The sequence below is a fragment of the Erpetoichthys calabaricus genome, chromosome 4 (genome assembly GCF_900747795.2).
Source record: "Erpetoichthys calabaricus chromosome 4, fErpCal1.3, whole genome shotgun sequence".
NCBI classification, from domain to species: domain Eukaryota; kingdom Metazoa; phylum Chordata; class Cladistia; order Polypteriformes; family Polypteridae; genus Erpetoichthys; species Erpetoichthys calabaricus.
In genome coordinates, this window is record NC_041397.2 from 201,610,631 (window position 1) to 201,632,921 (window position 22,291).

The 22,291-nt window shown below is 37.1% G+C and overlaps 1 protein-coding gene across 2 annotated transcripts in view; it reads left to right on the forward strand.

The window, feature by feature from the left end:
• The window catches only part of dscamb (Down syndrome cell adhesion molecule b), a 681,084-nt gene that overhangs the window by 384,463 nt on the left and 274,330 nt on the right, over positions 1–22,291 (forward strand). For both annotated transcript variants that reach the window (XM_028800188.2, XM_028800187.2), the window contains exon 4: positions 19,601–19,747. In XM_028800188.2, coding sequence (XP_028656021.1) covers positions 19,601–19,747 — 147 coding nt within the window. The remainder of the gene's footprint in view (positions 1–19,600; positions 19,748–22,291) is intronic.

Here is a 22,291-nt window from a genome sequence, read left to right on the forward strand (position 1 = left end):
AGGAGATGTGCAAGTGATATAAATGAAAGTGTGTGTCTACAATATAGTGTATATGCACACACATACTGTATACATACAGTATATACTGTACATACACATACAGTATATGAAAGAATACACTATTAAGTGTGGAAGACGAGCTAAATTACTGGTTTGCAAAGGCTATGGCACTGGGACAGAAACTGTTTAAATATCTATTAGTTTTAATTTTAATTGACCTAAAGAGTATATTAGAGGGAAGTTTTAGGAACAAATCATGATACTAGATCCATACAGGTCTGCAACAGATGTAAGAGCACAGACAATTATTTTCTCAGCAGACTTTACAACATGCTGTAATTTTTTTATTTTTGGAGTTGACTGCTGCTGAAACAAACCAGACAAAACTGGAGGATATGATTACACTTTTAATTATGGCTTTGTAGAATTGTATTAGGATGGACTGGGAAATACATAATTTCTTTAGGCGGTGTAAAAAGTACATCCACTTCTGAGCATTTTTGAAGAAAGTTAACGCCCCACCTGAGAGTTTTTGTGATAGTAGTACCCAGTTGTTTGAAGGATTCCACCATATTGACTGTAGAATCATTAATTTCTAGTGGGAGAGGTTTTAACTGCTGTTTGCAAAAGTCACCCACCATTTCCACTGTCTCAGTGGTTACAAGGTTATTGGTAGCACACCAAAACACAAGCAGAGTAACCTTCTTTCTACTGTACATGTCATCTCTGTTCCATTAGATATTAGTCCATTGATGGTGGTGTCATCAGAATACTTAATGGTATTTACTGAATGGTCAGAGCACCTATAGCCATTGGTGTTGCAGGGCTTAGAGTAGGGGAGAATGTACACGGCCTTTGAGGGTCTCCTGAGCTGACATAGGAACAGTCTGAGAGGTATGAGCCCATCTGAATGCACTATTTCGTGTTTGTCAATCCATTTACAGATGGAAGCATTCAGTCCAGTATGTAGAAGTTTAGATAACAACAGTTCAGGAATAATGATGTTAAAAATTGAACTTGAAGTCTACAAACAGTATTCAGGCATAAATTCCTTTGCTCTTGCATAAAGTGAAGGCCCATGTTCATGGCATAATCCACAGCTCTACACTCAACAGCTACTTTATTAGGTACACCTTGCTAGTACCGGGTTGGACCCCCTTTTGCCTTCAGAACTGAAGATTGTTTCCAGCACCTTGTTGAATCTATTCGTCTGGGATTTGGGTCCATATTGTCATGATAGCTTCACACAGTTGCTGCACATCCATGATGCGCGTCTTCCATTCCACCACATCCCAAAGGTACTCTATTGGATTGAGATCTGGTGACTATGGAGGGCATTTGAGTACAGTGAACTCATTGTCATGTTCAAGAAGCCAGTTTAAGATGATTTGAACTTTGTGACATAGTGTGTTATCCTGCTGGAAGTAGGCATCAAGAAGATGGGTACACTGTGGTCATAAAGGGATGAACATGGTTAGCAACAATACTCAGGTAGGCCATGACATTTAAATGATGCTCAGTTGGTACTAAGGTGCTAAAAGTGTGCCAAGAAAATATCCCGCACCACCACCAGCCTGAACCATATATACAAGGCAAGGTGGATCCATGGTTTCATTTTGTTGATGCCAAATTCTGACCCTACCATTCAAAAGTCGCAGCAGAAATCGAGACTCATCAGACCAGGCAACGTTTTTCCAATTTTATATTGTCCAATTTTGGTTGAGCCCATGTGAAATGTAGTCTGTTTCCTGTTCTTAGCTGACAGGAGTAGCACCCGGTGTACTCTCCTACTGCTATAGTCCATCTGCTTTAAGGTTCAACATGTTGTGCATTCAGTGATGCTCTTCTGCATACCTCGGTTGTAACGAGTGGTTATTTGAGTACTGTTGCCTTTCTATCAGCTCAAACCAGTCTGGCCATTCTCCTCTGACCTCTGGCATCAATAAGGCATTTTCGCCCAGGGAACTGATGCTCACTGGATATTTTCCCTTTTTTTTAACCATTCTCTGTAAACCCTAGAGATGGTTGTGCGTGAAAATTCCCGTAGATCAGCAGTTTCTGAAAAACTCATACCAGCCCAACTGGCACCAACAACCATGCTCAAAGTCACTTAAATCATCTTTCTTCCCCATTCTGATGCTCAGTTTGAACTTTAACATTGCCGTCCTGACAATGTCAACATGCCAAAATGCATTGAGTTGGTGCCATGTGATTGGCTGATTAGATAGCAGTTGAAGAGGTGTACCTAATAAAGTAGCCAGTGAGTGTATATGCCCTGTATGCAGACAGAAGTGGGTCATTCAAATATTTTCATTAGAACTGATGTAAGAGTAATAGGACTATACTCATTAGGCAACTTATTTAATCTTTTTTGGGAACTAGAACAATAACAGAAGGTGCGATTTGGTACAGTACACTGTGAAATAGGTTGTTTAAAGATGTCAGTGAAAAGATGACCAAACTGGCTTGCACAGTGTTTGTTGTAGGGGAGACTGAATCAGGACTGGCAGAGTTGTTGCAGTTCTGTTTTGCACACGGCTTCCAGACAATGTATTCCTTATTAGAAAGGAAGAAGAGAGGAGAGATGAAGTGACTGGTGTCAGAACCAGCTCAGGATGGAAGGAGCAAAGGGATTTTTGACGTGCAGCTCCTTGTTGTTCAAATCTGTTGTAAGACATATTAAGTTTGTCAGGGACGGATGAATCAGAGTGAGCACTGGGAAATATATAAGACTCCTCTATTCAGATGAGCTATTGTTTGCTGAAAATTGAAGCTCCAGTTTACTTTTTTTTTCTCTATTGATCATATATGATTGCATTGTTTAGCCAATTATTGGTCTGTTTGTAGGCTTCCTTATAACCAGTTTTATGGGCTGTCTTTTTTGCTTGGCAAAGAACCCTTATTCCTTTAGTGATCCAAGGCTTTCCCTTGTTATAAATCAGAATAGTTTTGCTGGAAATGTAGACTTCTTCACAGATGCTATTATAAGAAACTGCAGTATTTGTTATGTCACCCTACTGGGGCACAGTCTTTATGACACATTTTCAGTCCCTTCCTTAAAGAGAGAACAAATGCATCCTGTGTTCACATTCCCTATTAGTGGTTTCTCATGTGTTCCCAGCCAACATTGTAGGTGAAGCACACTATAATATTATATATATAATATACATATACATTAATGTGTGTATGTAGATTAAGCCCTTCTCCACAGTCACTTTACTCCCAAGGTCAAAAAATTGTTGGGGAAAGGGGCTTTCTAATACACCAGACTGTGAATGCTCCAAGAACTTCTTACAAGAAGTCTTTTATTATGTTTGTTACAGAACATATAGAATAGACCATGTTGGGTATTGTACAGTTTGTTAACTTCAACATTTAAAACCTAAGCCTATTTTACCAAATGGTGATTCAATTTTATATTAAAGAATCACTAGCTAAAAAAATTTCCACATATTTGTTAGCTGCAAATTTTGAAAATGGTAAAAGCACTAAGTAGTTTTATTTTATTGTGTTAATTACTAATCTAGGACTGTAAAGAAATTAATAACATTATAACGTTGTAGGATTGTTGTGATTAACTTCTTGTCTCTCTTATTTAGTGAAATATATCTCAATTACTCAGTTTACTTACTTTACAGATTTAAACAGCAGTGTGTAAAGAAGGAAAAAAATCAGTTCACTGAAAAGACTTCCACACATCCTGGTTTCTCAGGTTACAACTAACTTTTATCTCTGCTACACCAGAAAACTGGCAGTGTTAAATTGAGACTTAAACTGTATACAGTATATGAAAACAGAGTTTTCATATTATGTACACACATTTCTAGGTTACTTTGACACATTAAGAATTAATTTAAGTGGAAATTTTGCTGTGCAACCTCTGCTATCTTAAAGAAAAGGGTCACCATCTAGTGGTCATTTGCGAAGCACTGAAGCCTTTCATTTAGTGTAATGTCATAAAATGCACAGCAACAGTGTCTGGAATACCACTGCATGGAGTTCTTGAACACAATTTTGATGTGGGAGATAGTCGTAAAAAATATATAAAGGGTGGGCCTGGTCTGTTTCTTGACAGTGAACTTGCTAATTTCATGTTGGGCTTTTACTCTGATTGATGGTAATGGTGTTTGGTTGTCTGTGAAACGCTTTGAAACAGTACATTGGTCACTATATAGAAAATATAGTTGTCGTGCCTTCGGCCATTTAAACAGATAAAAGCCAATTAGGATTGTCATTGTAGGACTTTAACAGCTTCCTGAAACTTGCACATTATCATATAAGTTGAAGGCATTGAACATTGATATTGAAGGTATTATCATGATATAAAGTATCTTTACCTCTAAAACTCACATCATGCGTTATGCTACTGCTACATACAATATCTTCTATGCCATTACACAGCAATCAAACAATCATGAAGTTCATTATTATTCATTTACAAAATACTAATTCCTACAGGTCATAGGGAGCCATTAAGAAGTATTCATTGTGTATGATAGGAATGTCCATAATATTGCATGCATGATACTTGCTACTATACCATATGTGAGGACATACTGGTATGAGGGCAGTATTTTTCACATCCTCATCTTGCTCAGTTTCTTAAGTAGACTGAGAAAAAAAAACACATGAAGTGCTTAATTTTAACCCATACAAGATTTAAATGTTTTAACAGAAAGTAATAGAAAACAAGTATACTGGAAATAAAACCAGCACTATATTACAGTACAGTAGAAAGAATTTCAAATACTCTGAACACAAACTATTGTTGTTGAGCAGATGGTACCACAGCATCAATTCTAGATGAATAGGTTTTAAAACAGTTTTTTTTATATATAATAATCACAAATATGTTTGATTGCTGTCCTTAAATTGGCTATCTAATATAATATATTTTACTTGTTGCATACAAATTAATTTGTTCTGAATCTGAAATGTTATGTTGGGTTGCTGGTTCAAATCCCGTAACCACCAGAAATGATTCCACTCCACTGGGCCCTTGAGCAAAGCCCTTAACCTACAATTGTTCCGTCCTGGGTATGATGTTATTCTGCATCCAGCCCTGCAAGCAGGTTCTCCAATTTGTAGGGAAAACATTGGGGTTAGTGGCAGGATTGACACTCCAGCCACTATAATAAAAACCTCACACTGTTCCATTCCATTCAAACTAGTGTGATATTGAGGTGTCACCCCTTGCACGGCTGCACTTGGGTCCTAATTTGGGATCCTGAGTTGGTTCATTGTGTGGTGAGTGAACAACGTCTTGTATCAACATGTGCTCCCAACCTCTCTTTATATTATGTTCATTTTCTTATCTTTCAGTATATATTGCTTATCTGATATTATATAATATTTTTTTCATTATGTTGTAGTTGCTAAGTATTTACATACCAAAAAATACCCAAGCTTGTATTCAAACTTGAACTTTTGTTCAGTATTTAAGTATTAATTAAAAATATATCCTTTGTCACGGACAAGGACAACACTTATTAGTTTAAATGCAATTGATTTAAGATGTGTAATCTGATGTATTGTATGTCACAGTAGTTCCAACCACTATAAGAGTAATTCAGAGTCATCTTAGTTAATATTTTGTAGCAGAAAACGTATTTGTGGTATTTAACTGTTAAGACATGAACGTCTGTTTTGTATATCTTTATCTACACAGAAAGAGAAACTGCCTTGGAGGTCAAAATCTTCAAGAGTCTGTAGGGATCTGACTAACAGAGCCTTCCTGAAATGTTTTGATAATTGCATAGCCTCAGTGTTATTGGAATTAGCATATGAAAGTCATATTTTCATTCAAACATTTTTCTTGTGTGACAATGATTTTTTTTTTCCTCTGTCTTTTTGTATGTTAATTTGCAAGTAATTTCAAAGGACAGGAGCTGCCTGCCTCCCAGAGGTTTTCTTTTGTCTCCTTCATTGAATGATGATCATTGACATCAAACATTGTAAGTCAGTGTAGACTCCGCAGCAGTCGGTCTGTAAGCTTCTATGTAAAATGAGTCAGGATTTTGTGATACATGTGAGCTTTTCCACTTTTAGATAAATACAGATCCCTCTTAACAACTATGCATCGACTTAAAACTAGCATTAGAAGCATTTGAACTCCAACAGTCTGTAATGTTTAACTTTCTGAAGCAGATTTGTTTACCCCAAGCTTGAGCAGATGTATCCTATGTTGAACTGGCTCCTGGCTTGCACCAGATACTATTGGAACAGGCTTTGGGCTCCCACTATAGTGAATTGGTATGAGTAGCTGCCGAAAAATGTATTGATTTGTGATGAGGTATTGTCACAAAAAGACTCCAGACAGTCAGAAAGGTGTGGGGCAGCCACCCATATTTTATGATCCTGACTGCAAAAGGCTGAAATTTGATTGAGTTGTTTACAAGACTGAGTCCAAAACAGAACTGAATACTTGGAGGTAAGATGGCAATTTTATGGGCTGGTAGATGAAATTATGTCATCTATGCCAGTGCCGGAAGTGACACCATCAGAGGTTCTGGAGCCGGAAATGATGTCATCAGAGGTGCCGGAAGTGACGTCATCAGAGGTGCCAGGACCTGGTGGGATTTCCCAGGAATGATCTGTAAGGAACTGAGAGAGACAGTCAGCACACTCTGCCACCCCCTGGTCTGATGTAGCATTACACTTACTCAAGCCCTTTAGCTGTCTCCTAATCGCATGTGTGTGACAGTATGTACATTAATAAATACACATCTATTAATTAAGTATATTCCCTTTACACATATTAGGAAAACCGTTTTTTAACTTATTACAAGACTAAGTGGATGGCCTTATTAAATAAGATGCTTAGAGTTCATGTACTAATCCAGTGGTTGTAACTGTAATGAATCCAGACCCTTTAGGTTTTTCCTGGCTAAAAGGTGCCTGCAGCAATCAAAGATACAGACTGGCAAGCACTTAAACTGGGGCAAGGCTGCTTATTAAAGCATACTTAATTTATTATTGCATTTACTTCTCTGGAGAGCAATAAAGTGAAAATAAAATTTTAACATTAAACAGCTGTTCCACAGCATAGAATATCAATATTATTTGATATTATACAGTTTGACCTGTTTCTATATCCATATTCTTTACTATTGCCAGTTGCCAAATACTTTACATGTGACATAACATATTTTAGCATTATACTTATTGTGCAATATTATTTTAAGTTCATAAATGAATAGGATGATCTTATTTTTCTTATTCATCCTAGCTCACCAGTAGTCTTGACTAAAGCTCTGCTTCAGTTTGAGAATATAATTATGCCATGTCTGTACTAATACATATTGTAATGAGTACTGGGATGGAAAAGCCAACACACACACCGAATGGGAGTTATGCCCAATAACGGGTATGTTTTTTCCACAGCAAATGATATACAGTAGTCTAGTCTTATAGTAGAATCAAACTGTGCTGTAAAAGCCGTGTAAGCCGCCCTGTAAAAATAAGTTACTTCACTAGACAGGCTATTCCACTCTCAGTGTTCCCGATTGTCGTTCATCATCTCGTGTGGTGTCCCTTTCTCACTCTTCCCGTTATCATCTGCAAGGTTGTTTTTATATAATGCCCTAGGAGTCTCCACCTGCCTTCTCGAGCTTTCTTGAACAAGAAAGTTCCAGAGGTTGCTGGAACACAGAGCTCAGCACACCTGTTAATACCCTGCTGTCAATCAACTGTCCAGCCCCTGCCCATCTCGAGGGTGAAAATGCTGGTTACTGCAATACTTTGAAAAGTTGTTTTATGTGAATATTATGCCCAAAAATAGCCAACTCCAGTGTGTTCTTTGGAGTGTTTATTTATTCTGCACATTATTTTCTTTGGTGAATTTTTCAAAACTTACATTACATGCAAATGGCATGTTGATGTCTCTGAATGGTAAACATCTTTAAACAAGACAAAATAAGGCAAGAACAGCATAGGAAGCATCATGAAAGCACAGAAGCTAAACTGCATTTTTCAACTGAGCCCAACAGTATGTTGTGTTTAAAACCCCTGTCACTCACAAAATTCTTGTTTTGGTATGTAAGCTCGTTCATTGCAGGGCTTTCAGTTTACGGCTGTTTTACATGAAGCTGTAATATAAAAACTTATTACTAGACTATGTTGATATAATTGGTATCATCATTTCCAAAATGTGCATATAAGTTCTTTTAGCTATGCAATTGTAAGTTAGACTTTTGGTATAATATCCATGATGAACTAGAGACACCATGTTTTTTTTTTATTTTTATTATTTTTATCTGTGCTGTGAAATTTTTCCATTGACCTGGGAGAAAGGAGGGCAGATGGACAAACACATTAGTTTAGTTTTTTTTTTTTTAATGTTTTTGTTTTGTGAAGGCAGTACAGCCTCTTAATGCAATGGTAGTTGAATACTTCTGAATGGATAGAGTATGTTAAGCAAATAAAGATAGCACACATCACTTCAAAGAGCTATGCACTTGAACTGTGTATGTCTGTCCCAGCCATCTTTCCCTCTCCCTTTATATTTCTCTTTGTGTTCAGGCAGTGGACCAGCATAAAAGTGCTTAGTATTAAACATAAGTAAGAAATGCTAAAAGTGTGTCTAAGAAGTACTGTAGGTATGTTAGCATCACTAGCCAAAGGAAGTAATGTGTGTATGAGCATCTGCCCACAAACAATAAATTCATGTTATTTGTACTTCATATCTGAGACTTTGGTGATTTTTATGGGACATTGGTTTTAATTTTTGCTGCTATCTTCCAGAGTAGAAATTGCCTTTTGAGTTTCTCCTGGTTGCCTTTTATTTTTATGATCACCATTCATGTCACTCTGAGAGAAAGGTGACTCTGTTGGGATGCATACTTGGAAGGAAAACTAAATCCCAGCAAATGCTAAGACGATCAAGATAGTCTGGTCAAGTTGTACAGTTTGGGCCTTTAAAATATTTCTTTATTGCAGTTATATACAGTAATCCCTCGCTATATCGCGCTTCGCCTTTCACGGCTTCACTCCATCGCGGATTTTATATGTAAGCATATTTAAATATATATCGCGGATTTTTTGCTGGTTCGCGGATTTCTGCGGTTCTGTGGTTTGCCCAGTTGATTTCATACAAGGGACGCTATTGGCAGATGGCTGAGAAGCTACCCGGCTTACTTTTCTGTCTCTCTTGCACTGATTTTCTCTGATCCTGACGTAGGGGGATTGAGCAGGGGGGCTGTTCGCACACCTAGACGATAAGGATGCTTGTCTAAAAATGCTGAAAGATTATCTTCACGTTGCTATCTTTTGTGGTGCTGCTTCCTGAAACGACATGCTGTACGGTGCTTCGTATACTTAAAAGCTCGAAGGGCACGTATTGATTTTTGTTTGAAAAACAAACTCTCTCTCTCTCTCTCTCTCTCTCTCTCTCTCTCTCTCTCTCTCTCTCTCTCTCTCTCTTTGTCTGCTCCTGACGGAGGGAGTGTGAGCTGCCGCCTTCAACAGCTTTGTGCCACGGTGCTTCGCATACTTAAAAGCAAACAGCCCTATTGATTTGTTTGCTTTCCTCTGTCTTTCTGACAGACTCTGCTCCTGACGCGCACTCCTTTGAAGAGGAAAATATGTTTGCATTCTTTTAATTGTGAGACGGAACTGTCATCTCTGTCTTGTCATGGAGCACAGTTTAAACTTTTGAAAAAGAGACAAATGTTTGTTTGCAGTGTTTGAATAACGTTCCTGTCTCACTACAACCTCCTGTGTTTCTGCGCAAATCTGTGACCCAAGCATGACAATATAAAAATAACCATATAAACATATGGTTTCTACTTCACGGATTTTCTTATTTCGCGGGTGGCTCTGGAACGCAACCCCTGCGATGGAGGAGGGATTACTGTATGTTTACTGAAAATGATTTTAAAATTATTGTAATATAAAATAAGGATTGATTGTTTGACTTTTCTAGATTATAACAAAACATTGGATAAATAAGTACTTATGTTGCCAACTGTTATTACTGATGCTTTTCTCTAGAGATTTCTAGCTTTCAATGTTCTTTTTTTCCCCATTATTACTTAAATTATCTTTTGTTTTGTTTTCTTCAGTTTATTATGTTATTAAGTGAGGATATTCCAGCATATTTATCATAAAGCCTATTCTGTTGCATTACAAAAAATCCAGATACTGAAAGGACACCCATAGAAATTTGTCAACCAGGAGAAATTTTCGTATGCAGTTTTTACCGCAGTTTATTGCTTGTCACAAAAGTGGCACATGTTGCAGTGGCTTGGGGAGTGGGCATTCCGTTTCCCTCTGACATAATGTGGCATATGTCAATACAACTGTGGAGATGGAAAAAGAAGGCAAAGAAGGAACAATGGACTTTATTTGTGAAAATGGAAGGACCAATGGAACGTGCTACTTGGCCATGAATGAGGTGCCTTTTAGAAAACTTATATGTGATTTGAGTGCAGCTACACAGAAATGCTGGCACATGTACAGAATCACATGCAAACACTTGCATGTATTGTATGTTGCTACACAAACGTGAATTGCTGTCTTACTCTCCTCTAGACAACTATACAATAATCACAGAAAAAAAATCACTTATAATCAGTCATATGTTTTCAGAACATGCAATCATTAATCTGAAAATTTTCAGTGTTCAAGTTATTTCAGTTAGTTAAAGTATATAAACACACCTGAAATTGCATTGCAATGTTTTTGCACACATGAAATAAAATATATACTGCCAGCATCAGACTGATGTGGAAAAAGGAGAACATGCAAGGCGGCACATAGTGGATGGAGCCAACTGCATCTAAAAAGCACAACACTGGAAGAAGGCTCACTTGCAATGATTCCACAGACACAGCAGACCCAACAATGTATGCACATATGAGAATAAACAGTGGACTTCTTTGTGAACATTCATGTATTCAGTTACATACACTCACTAGCATGGATTGAATCAACCCAGTCGCATGTATTGAATCATACACACGCACGGTTTTATGGCAGATGCATACATCTGAAAAGAAAACCAACTGTTTATTCTTGTTTTTGCATACATTGTCAAGTGTCTGTGCATTCTAATGTTTTTACACACCCTGCAATACAAAGTACACAGCCAGCATCAGTCTAACTTGTGCTGTGCTTTCACCACTGCGTTCTTTGCACACATCTCACTCCATCCACCATGAGCATCTAATCTGTTCTCCTTTTCCCACATCAGATTGGTGCTAGCAGTGTATTTTTTTATATGCTGACAGCTTGGCTGCTCACAGACAATTGGCACATTTTGTTGGTGGCTTGGTTTTTTATTCCAAGTTGTGTAAAAACATAAGACTAATTTTATTTATGCAATCCTTGTGGGTAGCTGCTCTTTCAGAAACTGACTAAAAGGCTACTATGTCCTCTTTGTCTTTTTATAAATGGACTGTATCTGGGCTGATTATATCTTACCTGGGTTGATAATATATCTCCTGGAGTTAGACAGGCCTTCATCTATAGATCTTTGGACAGCTGCCTCTGCAATAATCATGTACTAATTTCTAATTAGCTGATTAGAAGCAGAAGCTCCAATTGCAAACAGTTTAAGGATCCCCATGAGGGTCAGTTGCTCTCCTGGATCAAACTTTGTTTTGGGTTCAACACATTGAAATAATAAGAACAGAGAGGTGAGAAAAGTGGTTAGGGCTTCAATGATAAGCATTGGTTTTTTTTGCTGTTTGAAGTTTTTTTTTTCTTTTCAAAAATAAACAAAAACTACATGTGTTGAGTTAACAATACTGCTCTTTTCTGTAGGATGGTTGTTGTGGTCCTTCAAATATAGACTCAATTTTGTAGTTTGCAACAATTTTTGGTCCTATGGACCAGGAGTGTGGCAGAGCATAAAATGAGAATTGGTGGACTTATTGTTCTCACCCTCAAAATCAACTTAAGTGGAAAAAGACAAGCTCATATTCAGTGATGCAACTTTCAAATCCTTCCCCTGTATCCCCATAAAATCAGCCACTGTAAGATTTACTGTATGATAACTCTTAGAACATAAGGTTTATGGAGCATTCAGTTTAACAACATAATGGTTTCATCTCCACTATTTGCAGATGATGTTGTCATGTTAGCTACAGCAGACTGTTATTTCTTTCACGCACTGAAATAGTTTGCATTTTGTATGATGCAGATGAAAATTTGCAACTTCAAAATTCACATATTCTGCAGACTTGTTTCCAACTGACAGAAGAAGTGATTAGTAGACTGACCATTACCATTGGATGGCTGAGGTTAAGACCTTTTCAATGATGTATCGTGGTCTATGATTGGTTGCTTGTACTGCATTTCACAGCTATGCGTAAAAAAAACAGGAAATATTGCTTATGAAACAGCTAATCTTAATGAAATCTTTACACATTGTTACGCACAAGCTTCTGTTAGAGTGCATGCAGATTGTCTGATGTGCAATAAGAAGTTTGTACTAGGGAAATGTGTTTTTCAAAAAAAAAAAAAGGAAACGTGGTTGAGAAAGTCCTAGAAAAGTTACAGAATGTTAATTTCATGTGAGGAACCCCACTATGTCTTCCCCTTTTGATTGATTGTCACTGTATCACACGGCTTGTGTCACTGTGTCGCAAACACGAGGAAAAGAAAAGCCGTTTCAGCTAGTGTCTTGTTCACAATATAATTCATCCACTGAAGGGATAGATAGCACTGTGTGATATTTTTATGGCGTTTGTAATTGCTCTCTTCAATCCCCCCAACCACCCCCCAAAGAAGTTAGAAGCTACTATGATTATAAACGAGAAATAAAATTGCAGAGCAGCAATCGAAGAGAATGTTCATGGATAAAGCAAGCACGATTAGAATCAGTGGCGGGGTGGAGGGATTGGGTGTTTTAGGGGGTCCAGTTGGTATGCGATTATTCTGTGAACAAGTCTCATGCTTGTGATGCAGAGATGGCCACCTGTACACCTAAATATTGTGAAACATTGATTTAGGTGTATGTGTGGTGTGTGCGACTGGCTCTGGGGGGCCCTCTACAGACTTGTCTCCTGCCCTGCACTCAGCCTTATTACACAGCACTGGAAAGAGCTGGTATGAAAAGGTACTGTATGTATGTATTTAGTTTACTCCAGACATGAAATTCAAGAAAAAATATAGTAATCCCTTCAGCATCAATTTTTTTGTGCTTTATTTAGTTGATATTGGTGTAAACAAAGGTTTTTAATCATATAAATATTTTCATTCAAAAATTTTGAGTGTTGCACTAACTACTTTTCAGCCATTTGCAGCTCCTTTATTATATAAGCAGAATAACATCCATTTATTTTTGGGTATGTAATTTGGGCACAATAATGCCCAAAAAACCCTTGGTACATAAAGGGTTAAGTCCATTTATTTACTAATGGGTCTACTTCCCCACCTTAATCTGCCATTAGAAGCTCCATCTAATGGGTCTCTAAGAACTATATTGTCAGTATGAACACCTAAAGTGAGATTCCTGTTGTCAAAATTTCTCTCTGAGACAGAGTGAGGAGCAGCAGTACAGGTGGATCTCTGAGCTGATCAAGTATTTTGCAAGAGGAGCCAGGTGAGGTTTTGTCATGTAGTCAAGATGCTCCCTAGATCCCTCCAACAAGAAAATGCTACGTAGTGTCTACTAGTAGAATACCCAGGACAAAAACTGGACACACTGGAAGGATTATATCAGTTGAATTGGTCGCATAACCAGGGTCATCTGTTTATGGCCTACTGGACACATCCAACCAACATGCAAAGTTTCTCTGGCCCTAAGAGAGGCTGGATATCAGAAGCACACTTTCTCAGTTTTGGATGAAGGATTTTTTTTTTTTAAAAAACAATTTCAATTTTTTTTTAACTTGCAGTGTGTGTGCTTATTTGCCCAATTCATACCAGTGCTGTAGAAAGGAATAAAAACAGCTTTCAGAGTATTAGCAAAAATTTTCTGTGGCAATTTCTCAACATTTTTGTATGTTATTTTCATTTCTAATCTCTGTTGTTTGTTTAGTAAGTCATTTCAGCTTCATGTCATAATACGGTAACTGTCATTTTCCAAATATAGTGTGTTAATTTTGCATTAAAATATGTAAATAATCTGGCATGTGTGAATCTGCAGGGGGCATAGCCATAAATGCTGGACTGACATAAAAGAAGCTTCAATGAATATGATCATGAGAAGACAGACAGCACAGTGAGAAGAGCTTACAAGCATGGTAAATCCCCTGAGAGGATTTAAGTACTTCACTGACCATCTCCTGTGGTCATCATCAGAAGTTAGCCTAGGTCCCCTTCAGAAAAGATCTAATAATGGTCCTTCCATGTGCCATTAATCATTGCTGTGTGTTAGCCCTTGCTCTACCACATCTCAGGTTGTTCCAATACATACATCTGTTAAGGAAGGTGAGTGCTGGAGGAAGTCAAAGATACAATCATATTTTGTTTTGTTTGAGCCAATTATTAATAGCATAATGAGAAGTAACTATAGTAAGTATCTGACTGATTTTCTAATACCAAATTTTGCTTGTTATTGCACTGTTTTTTTTTTGGGGGGGGGGGGGACTGAAAGTGAAATGAAAGTTTGACTTTGATAGTTGCAGTGGAATAATTTCAATCAAAATACCAACAGCATCTTCAGAATTCTGAATGTTAGTTGACTGTGGAGTTTCATAAGAATATCAATTTAAATGATTGAGCTTGCTTGTTTCGAATGATGATGGCACCAAAATAAATTCAATATGATATACATATGCTTCACTATTCCATATCTTGCATAGAACATTTCTAGGGATAAGGCAGCCAGGTTAGCTACCACAACCCTCATCAGGAAAAGGTTAGTGAAAGCAATGATGAGGAGGAGTTAAAATGTTCCAAAACTCACTTTTTAAATTCAGCTGGAACATGTACAAAACTATTGTACAATTGCTGCTAAATTGGAATTATGTTTCTCAGCATTAACTATTCAGTTTTGTGTATTTTGAGAATATAAGCAACTCATGAATATTAAGAACTTTATATGGTCAACACAAAGTGGGGCTCCTTTATAAAAAGAGTTAACTGCAGTAAATGTTAGACATACTGTGCATCATCACTAGAATAGACAAGTGCAAATAATAAAAACTATGCTTTTAAACTTGTACAGATTGGTGATGAATATCTCCATGCAACCTCTTGATGAAATGAAGATATGGTAGCACTTCTAAAAGCAAGACATTATTTAGCATGCTAAGTAGGAGAGTCAGAAGAAATTAGATTTGGCCTAGGTAAAGTGAGAGTGATTAAATTAAGTGTGCCTAGAGAACAGAGCACTCCCAGAGATCAGTGGGGCAATAAACGCGTGTCTTTCTCCATAGTGGCACAGTTCTAAATGCTTTTGATGTGCGTACGCGCTCTGTACTTCGCCTTTGTCGCGGATGACAGGCTGTCTGTTTTAATGAAAGCACTCCTCTTTCAGAAGCCGATGGAACAAATATACATTTAGAATTTCTTTTCAAGTTTCAGTGCTTTGCAAGGTAACAGGCAGAGTTCATGGGGAAGAATAAAGGCAGAATATTAGCTGAGAGCAAAGAAAAGAAAAAAATGAGGAAAGAGAAAATCGTAATTCTGTTTTATCTGGGATATGTTAATCACAAACAACTCTACTGGAATTTGAATGTGTGCTTTATAGAATTTCCAATGGATTTATTGATGTGAAAGTGTGAGTAATCAATGTGATCCAACCATTCTTCCCAAAATCACATATCATAAGTCATTTTTTGATTACTTTTTGTAAGTGCATCATTCTTGGTTATATAAGCAAATTCACAAGGAATTGCACAACATTGCTAGACACAGGAGGAGCTGTGCATTAAAGGAGGACATATCTCGCCCACATATCAGGAATTGTTATATACACTTAAGAGTAAATGTTTATTTATTAAAGTAAAAATGAAAGCAAAAGAACATTTATCTGAATCAGGTAGATTTTCTGGATTATTTGAAAAAGTTTATTTGTAAATTTTTAACCACTAGTATGAAAAAAACATGCATGTTAGTCTATTTAAAAATCTCTATAAATTAAACTAACTCAACAGCTACAGCTAATTTCTAGTTAGAAACTACTGTATAAAGACCCTAATTTAAGTGTTGCATTGCTTCTACTGCTGTTAAGATATTATAGATGAATGATAATTTATTTATAGATATATTGCCACCTGTATATCTCACTGTTTTAAAATCGGTTGTTTCTTATGCTAAAAACATTTGAATACAAACAAAACCAAACAAGCCAAAAAAAACTTTCCAGCCCTAAGCCATATTACACACTTGTTGGGATCCATTCAGTTGCCACCTAGATGTCGTTTTGTAGGGCTCTGGCAGGACTTCTGCTGTTCTTCCTCACACTAAGGAGCAGATACCGGTTCTGTTGCTGTGTTGATACTATTCTTATGGCCCTGTTCCCTGCCTGTCTCCTGGTATCTCACCAATGCTCTTAAGACTGTGTTGGGAGACACAGCAAACCTTCTTGTGACGGCATATATGGATGTGCTATCCTGGAGGAGCTGGACTATCTGTGCAGCCTGAATCGGCTACATGTACCCCCTTATGCTACCAGTATTGACAAAGACACTAGCAAAACTTGAGAAGAATCAGTCAGAATGGAAAAGGAAAGAGCAATTGTCTATGGCCACCACCTGCAAAAAAATTCCCGTTTTGGGAGTTGTCTTGCTGTTGCGTCTCTAATTCAGTGTAACTGTTGTCACTTTCATTTGTACCAAAACAGATAAAGTTCACTCACAATTGCTTATGCTTCCTAAATGGACAGATTGATATCCCTGAAGCTTGGTGTTAGACTGTGATGATTAAGTGTTCCCTTTATTTTTTTGAGCAGTGTGTGCTCAAGCTTGAACTAAGCTTGGAAGCTCAACCCTATAGGGGCCCGTGGTCACCACCAGGTGGTGCCCCAATGCCTGGAGAGCCCTTGTCCTCAGCACTTCCGCCACACCCGGAAGTGCTGGGGGGGAAGACGACCAGGGACACCTGGAATGCTTCCGGGTATGCAGCCGGTACTTCTGCCACATTGGGGAGTGCTGGTGGAAGATTATCGGGAGGCACCTGGAGCACATCCGGGTGATTATAAAAGGGGCCGCCTCCTTCCGTTCAGTGGCTAGGGTTGAGAGGACGAGAGACGAAGTCTGGGAGGAGGGGAGTGGAGGCGGACCACAGAAAGAGAAGCATTGTGAGGCCTGGACTTTGGGGGCATTTTGGGGGTTGTGTGCACTTGTGTAAATATTAGTAATGTATAATAAACGTATGGTGGGTGATTATACGATGTCTGCCTGTCTGTGTCCGGGCTGCTTTCCACAATACAGTGGTACCTTGAGATATGAGTTTAATTCGTTCCGTGACTGAGCTCGTAAGTCAAAATGCTCGTATCTCAAATCAATTTTCTCCATTGAAATGAGATTAATTCATGCCAGCCCCCACAAAACCACCCCAATTTTTTGTTAAATGTTTTCAACATAAGAAAAATGTATTTATAATGAACAAATATTGTATACAAACAAAATAAAACCTAATACATAAAAGAGAATCTCAAGAAATAAACAGATGTTGGCGAAGCCGATTAGCGTATTATGTTTTTTTCTTTCACTTTTGCTTAACTTAATTTTCTTCTTCACTAGTTTTTTTTTTTCTTTTTTGCCACGCTTTACTCACTTTCATTCTCAAGGCGTTTCAATAGAAACCTATCCAAGGAGCTTTGTTTAGTCCTCCCTTTTAGAATGTTTCTGAAATGAGTTAAGCAAGTGTCATTAAATAGCGCCGCTGCACGATCAGTTGCAATTTTTTCAGGATGTTTCTTTTCAATAAAGTCACGCGTTAGGCAAGTGTCATTAAATAGCGCCACTGCACAATCAGTTGCAACTTTTTCAGGGTGTTACTTTTCAATAAAGTCACGCGTTAGGTAAGTGTCATTAAATAGCGCCGCTGCATGATCAGTTGCAACTTTTTCAGGGTTCCTTTTCAATAAAGTCCATAAAGTCCTTTATCTCACTTTATGAGGTAACCTCCTCTGCGATACCGATCTCCTGCAGAACCTCTGTATGTTGCTGCGTCTGTAGTTCTGTCAACTCCTTCGTCGTCAGTTCCTCGCAATGTGCAGCGACAAGCTTTTTGATGGCTCGTATTTCAAATTTTGGCTTGTAACTCAAGGCAAAAAATTGACCTAGTGACGGCTCGTATCTCAAAAAACTCGCACGTTGGGGCACTCGTATCTCAAGGTACCACTGTATGTATATATATATAGATATATATATATATACAGTAATCCCTCCTCCATCGCGGGGGTTGCGTTCCAGAGCCACCCGCGAAATAAGAAAATCCGCGAAGTAGAAACCATATGTTTATATGGTTATTTTTATATTGTCATGCTTGGGTCACAGATTTGCGCAGAAACACAGGAGGTTGTAGAGAGACAGGAACGTTATTCAAACACTGCAAACAAACATTTGTCTCTTTTTCAAAAGTTTAAACTGTGCTCCATGACAAGACAGAGATGACAGTTCTGTCTCACAATTAAAAGAATGCAAACATATCTTCCTCTTCAAAGGAGCAAACAAATCAATAGGGCTGTTTGGCTTTTTAAGTATGCGAAGCACCGCGGCACAAAGCTGTTGAAGGTGGCAGCTCACACCCCCTCCGTCAGGAGCAGACAGAGAGAGAGAGAGAGAGAGAGACAGATAAAAAAAATCAATACGTGCCCTTCGTGCTTTTAAGTATGCGAAGCACCGGGCAGCATGTCGCTTCACGAAGCAGCTGCACAGAAGGTAGCCAACGTGAAGATAATCTTTCAGCATTTTTAGACGAGCGTCCGTATCGTCTAGGTGTGCGAACAGCCCCCCTGCTCAATCCCCCTACGTCAGGATCAGAAAAAGTCAGCGAGAGAGAGAGAGAGAGAGAGAAAAGTAAGTTGGGTAGCTTCTCAGCCATCTGCCAATAGCGTCCCTTGTATGAAATCAACTGGGCAAACCAACTGAGGAAGCATGTACCAGAAATTAAAAGACCCATTGTCCGCAGAAACCCGCGAAGCAGCGAAAAATCCGCGATATATATTTAAATATGCTTACATATAAAATCCGCGATGGAGTGAAGCCGCGAAATGCGAAGCGCAATATAGGGAGGGATAACTGTGTATATATATATATATATATATATATATATGTGTGTGTATATATATATATATATATATATATAATATATATATATATATATATATATGCATGTATAGGTGTAGGTTACTCAAATGTAAATTTATGCACATACTATAAATATTGTTGATTATGGGATGTATTTGTCGATAGTTCTGTAGTCTTGCATTTTACTAATCATGGGGCCAAGGTGCATTGGTTTGACTCTACCTGTTTTTTCAATGCAAGAGTAACATGTTAAAGTGGTGATCATAGGATACCCAAACTTCTGAAATAATCATATACCTTCCCCAGTATGTTTTGGTGCTTACCCATCATGGTTCTGCAACATCTTACTGCCAAAGAACATATTTAAGATGTAGTAGAAGACATAAAAGCTCTGCAAGAGCTAAATAAAATGCTAACTTTGCTGGTTTGTTTGTTCTTTTCATTCTTTACAGGATTAAGATTTATCATTACATCCACTGGAGCCTTGTATATACTGGATGTACAGAATGAAGATGGATTGTATAACTACCGTTGTGTCACAAAACACAAATACACAGAAGAAACTAGACTAAGCAATGGTGCTCGTCTTTTTGTTTCAGGTAAAGTATTACTGTATTCATTTTTTTAACCCAGGAAGGAGTTAATATTAAGAATACTCACTTTTATAACAATGTATATTACATTACCTAAAGCATCATTGAATCTTACTAATGTAATGTAATATATTATAATTAGTTGAGTTATAGTAAATAAAAAAGTAAGGTACTGTGTTCCTTTATCATATTATTCAAATGAATGTTTATGTTCCTTTATTATATATTAATGTCATTTAAGCCAATATTTAATCTACCATTTTACCTTGTTAATATAATTACTAAATAATTCAATTAATTTACTGCATCATGAAAATATGGCTTTTTTATGCGAATTTCACCTGATCTACTAATGGGGTGTAGTAGTATATAAATTGTGTTTTGAGAAATTGGATGGATCTTTTATATACATTGTGTAAAGTGTAGTCAGACTTGCCATCCTCACACTAACACTGGTCTTTACCCACAGAGTGAAGTTTAATTGCACAGGTTCCTAAGGCACCCTTGTATCAAAACAAATATCTGCAAACCTCCAAAAAAGATGATAATGTCTGTAGCATAGAGATAAATATACAATCATCTGTCACCATTAAATCAAAACTGGGCAAGTTTTACCCAAATGTAGTTGCAAAGAATGATCAGTCTTCCTAGGAGTTGCTATCTTGCTAAAATTCTGTCCAATAGATATAGGTGTTAAGTCATCCATGAAGGTTATTTTCATTAACAAAAACTGAAAGCCGATTACTCAAATTAATTGTAATCTAATTAAAATAAACAGAAATTAAAATGTATTCTATTTTTTTAAAGAAATCAGCTGCTGGTAGCTTGCCGTTGACTTTTTAACCTTATTTATGAACTGGCCATTCACTTTATGGCCATTTAGTCTAACGGGCATAAAATACTACTACTACTACTAATAATAATAGTAAATTTTATTTATATAGAAGTTGGCAGCTATCTAGAAAGAATTTGGTTTGAACAGAACTGGGAATACTTCGAGTTTGACACTAACAGTAAAAAGAAAGTGTGTAAAAAGACAAAACATATATATCAACACATTTCAACTACTTTCACAAAGGTAAACTGTAGATAAAGAGACTGAGGACTGTGACTGTTTTGTTCACTTTTTATTGCTGCATGATTGTACATTTTCTGCACTATGAGTGCACAATATACATTTATTCTTCATTGAATGGTCTCTTTTAAGGCAGAATAAAAACCTAAACTGAAGCAGTTCAATCAAAACACAAACTTAAGTCACCAATGACAAAAACTAAAACAGAAATGGTCAAAGGTTGATAAAACATAAACAGGAAATTAATTGAAAATCAATCTAAAATAACTTTGGAAATCACAAAGAACAGTTCAACTATATCCAGATTTTCTGCAGACCTGTCTTATTCTGGGGAATGTTAGCGTTCCTGACTCCGACTTGAGAAACTACTGCTCAGTGACAAGAACATATGCACTTGTTTGTGTTTTGCTATACTGCACTGTCATGATTCTCAGGAATTCTGGAATGACATTAAAGCATTTAGCCTGACATTTGTCTCTTTATTTGTTGAAAAAAGATAATGTCTGTAGTCATCAATGCTTATTTTAGTGTCATGTTTTTGGATGGTTTGAATTCATAAAGACTTGAATGATATTCATGTCACCAAAGAGACAATGTGTTTTTTTCTCCATTAGAGGAATCTTCAGGAGAATGTGGTGGTATTTGTCTCAAACCTTGAAATGTTTCTAGGTCATGAAGCTAGATCAGTGGGGTAAAACATTATAAGTAAGTCTATGTCAGAATGAGTTTGTACCTAACAGAAAAGAAGCAAGCTTTGTCCTTGCTTTGCCAGGGCTTCTTACCTGCTTTTAATTTCTTTTTCCTCTCTTTGTTTATTCTGTTGTCTTTTTTTAAATTATTTTGCAATTTTTGTTTCATAAATATGCATTTTCTTTTCTACAAATTTTGTTCATCACCACTTACTTTTATTGTAGGTTCACATTTGCATTTCTTGTTTATATTTTTGGTAATATTTATTTGTATTTTAATATTTTTAATTTGGGGTTGTTTATTTGGTTTATCTTCCTTGTTTGAAGGACAAATAATTACTTTTGTTTTGATTTTTGATTCTTTAAACTAATGTGGAACCTATTTTCATTTAAAAATTCTTTATTAAGTATACTTAAATTTTAAAAAATAACATTATAGCATTTTTGTGCCATGGTTCCTCTTTCCTTTAAAGTATAGTTTTGGGCTTAACCCTGTTTGAAGGATTGGGGTCCTTTTTTTGTAGTTGTAAGCCCCAAATCACAACAGACAGGGAGATGAAAGGGCTGAGGCAGAAGAATAGTCAAAACTCCATAATTTACAATAATACAAAGAAAAAAAAAGTAAAATCCAAAAAAGAATACTTAGAAAATTAAAGTATTGGGTAGGATTTTATAACTGCGCGTCACAATATTTTATACCACGGATGACTGACAGTGTCATGTAATGTATGTCACTTGATTTTTGGTTGCCACAGAAGTAATAACAATATAACTGTGCCAATGTAA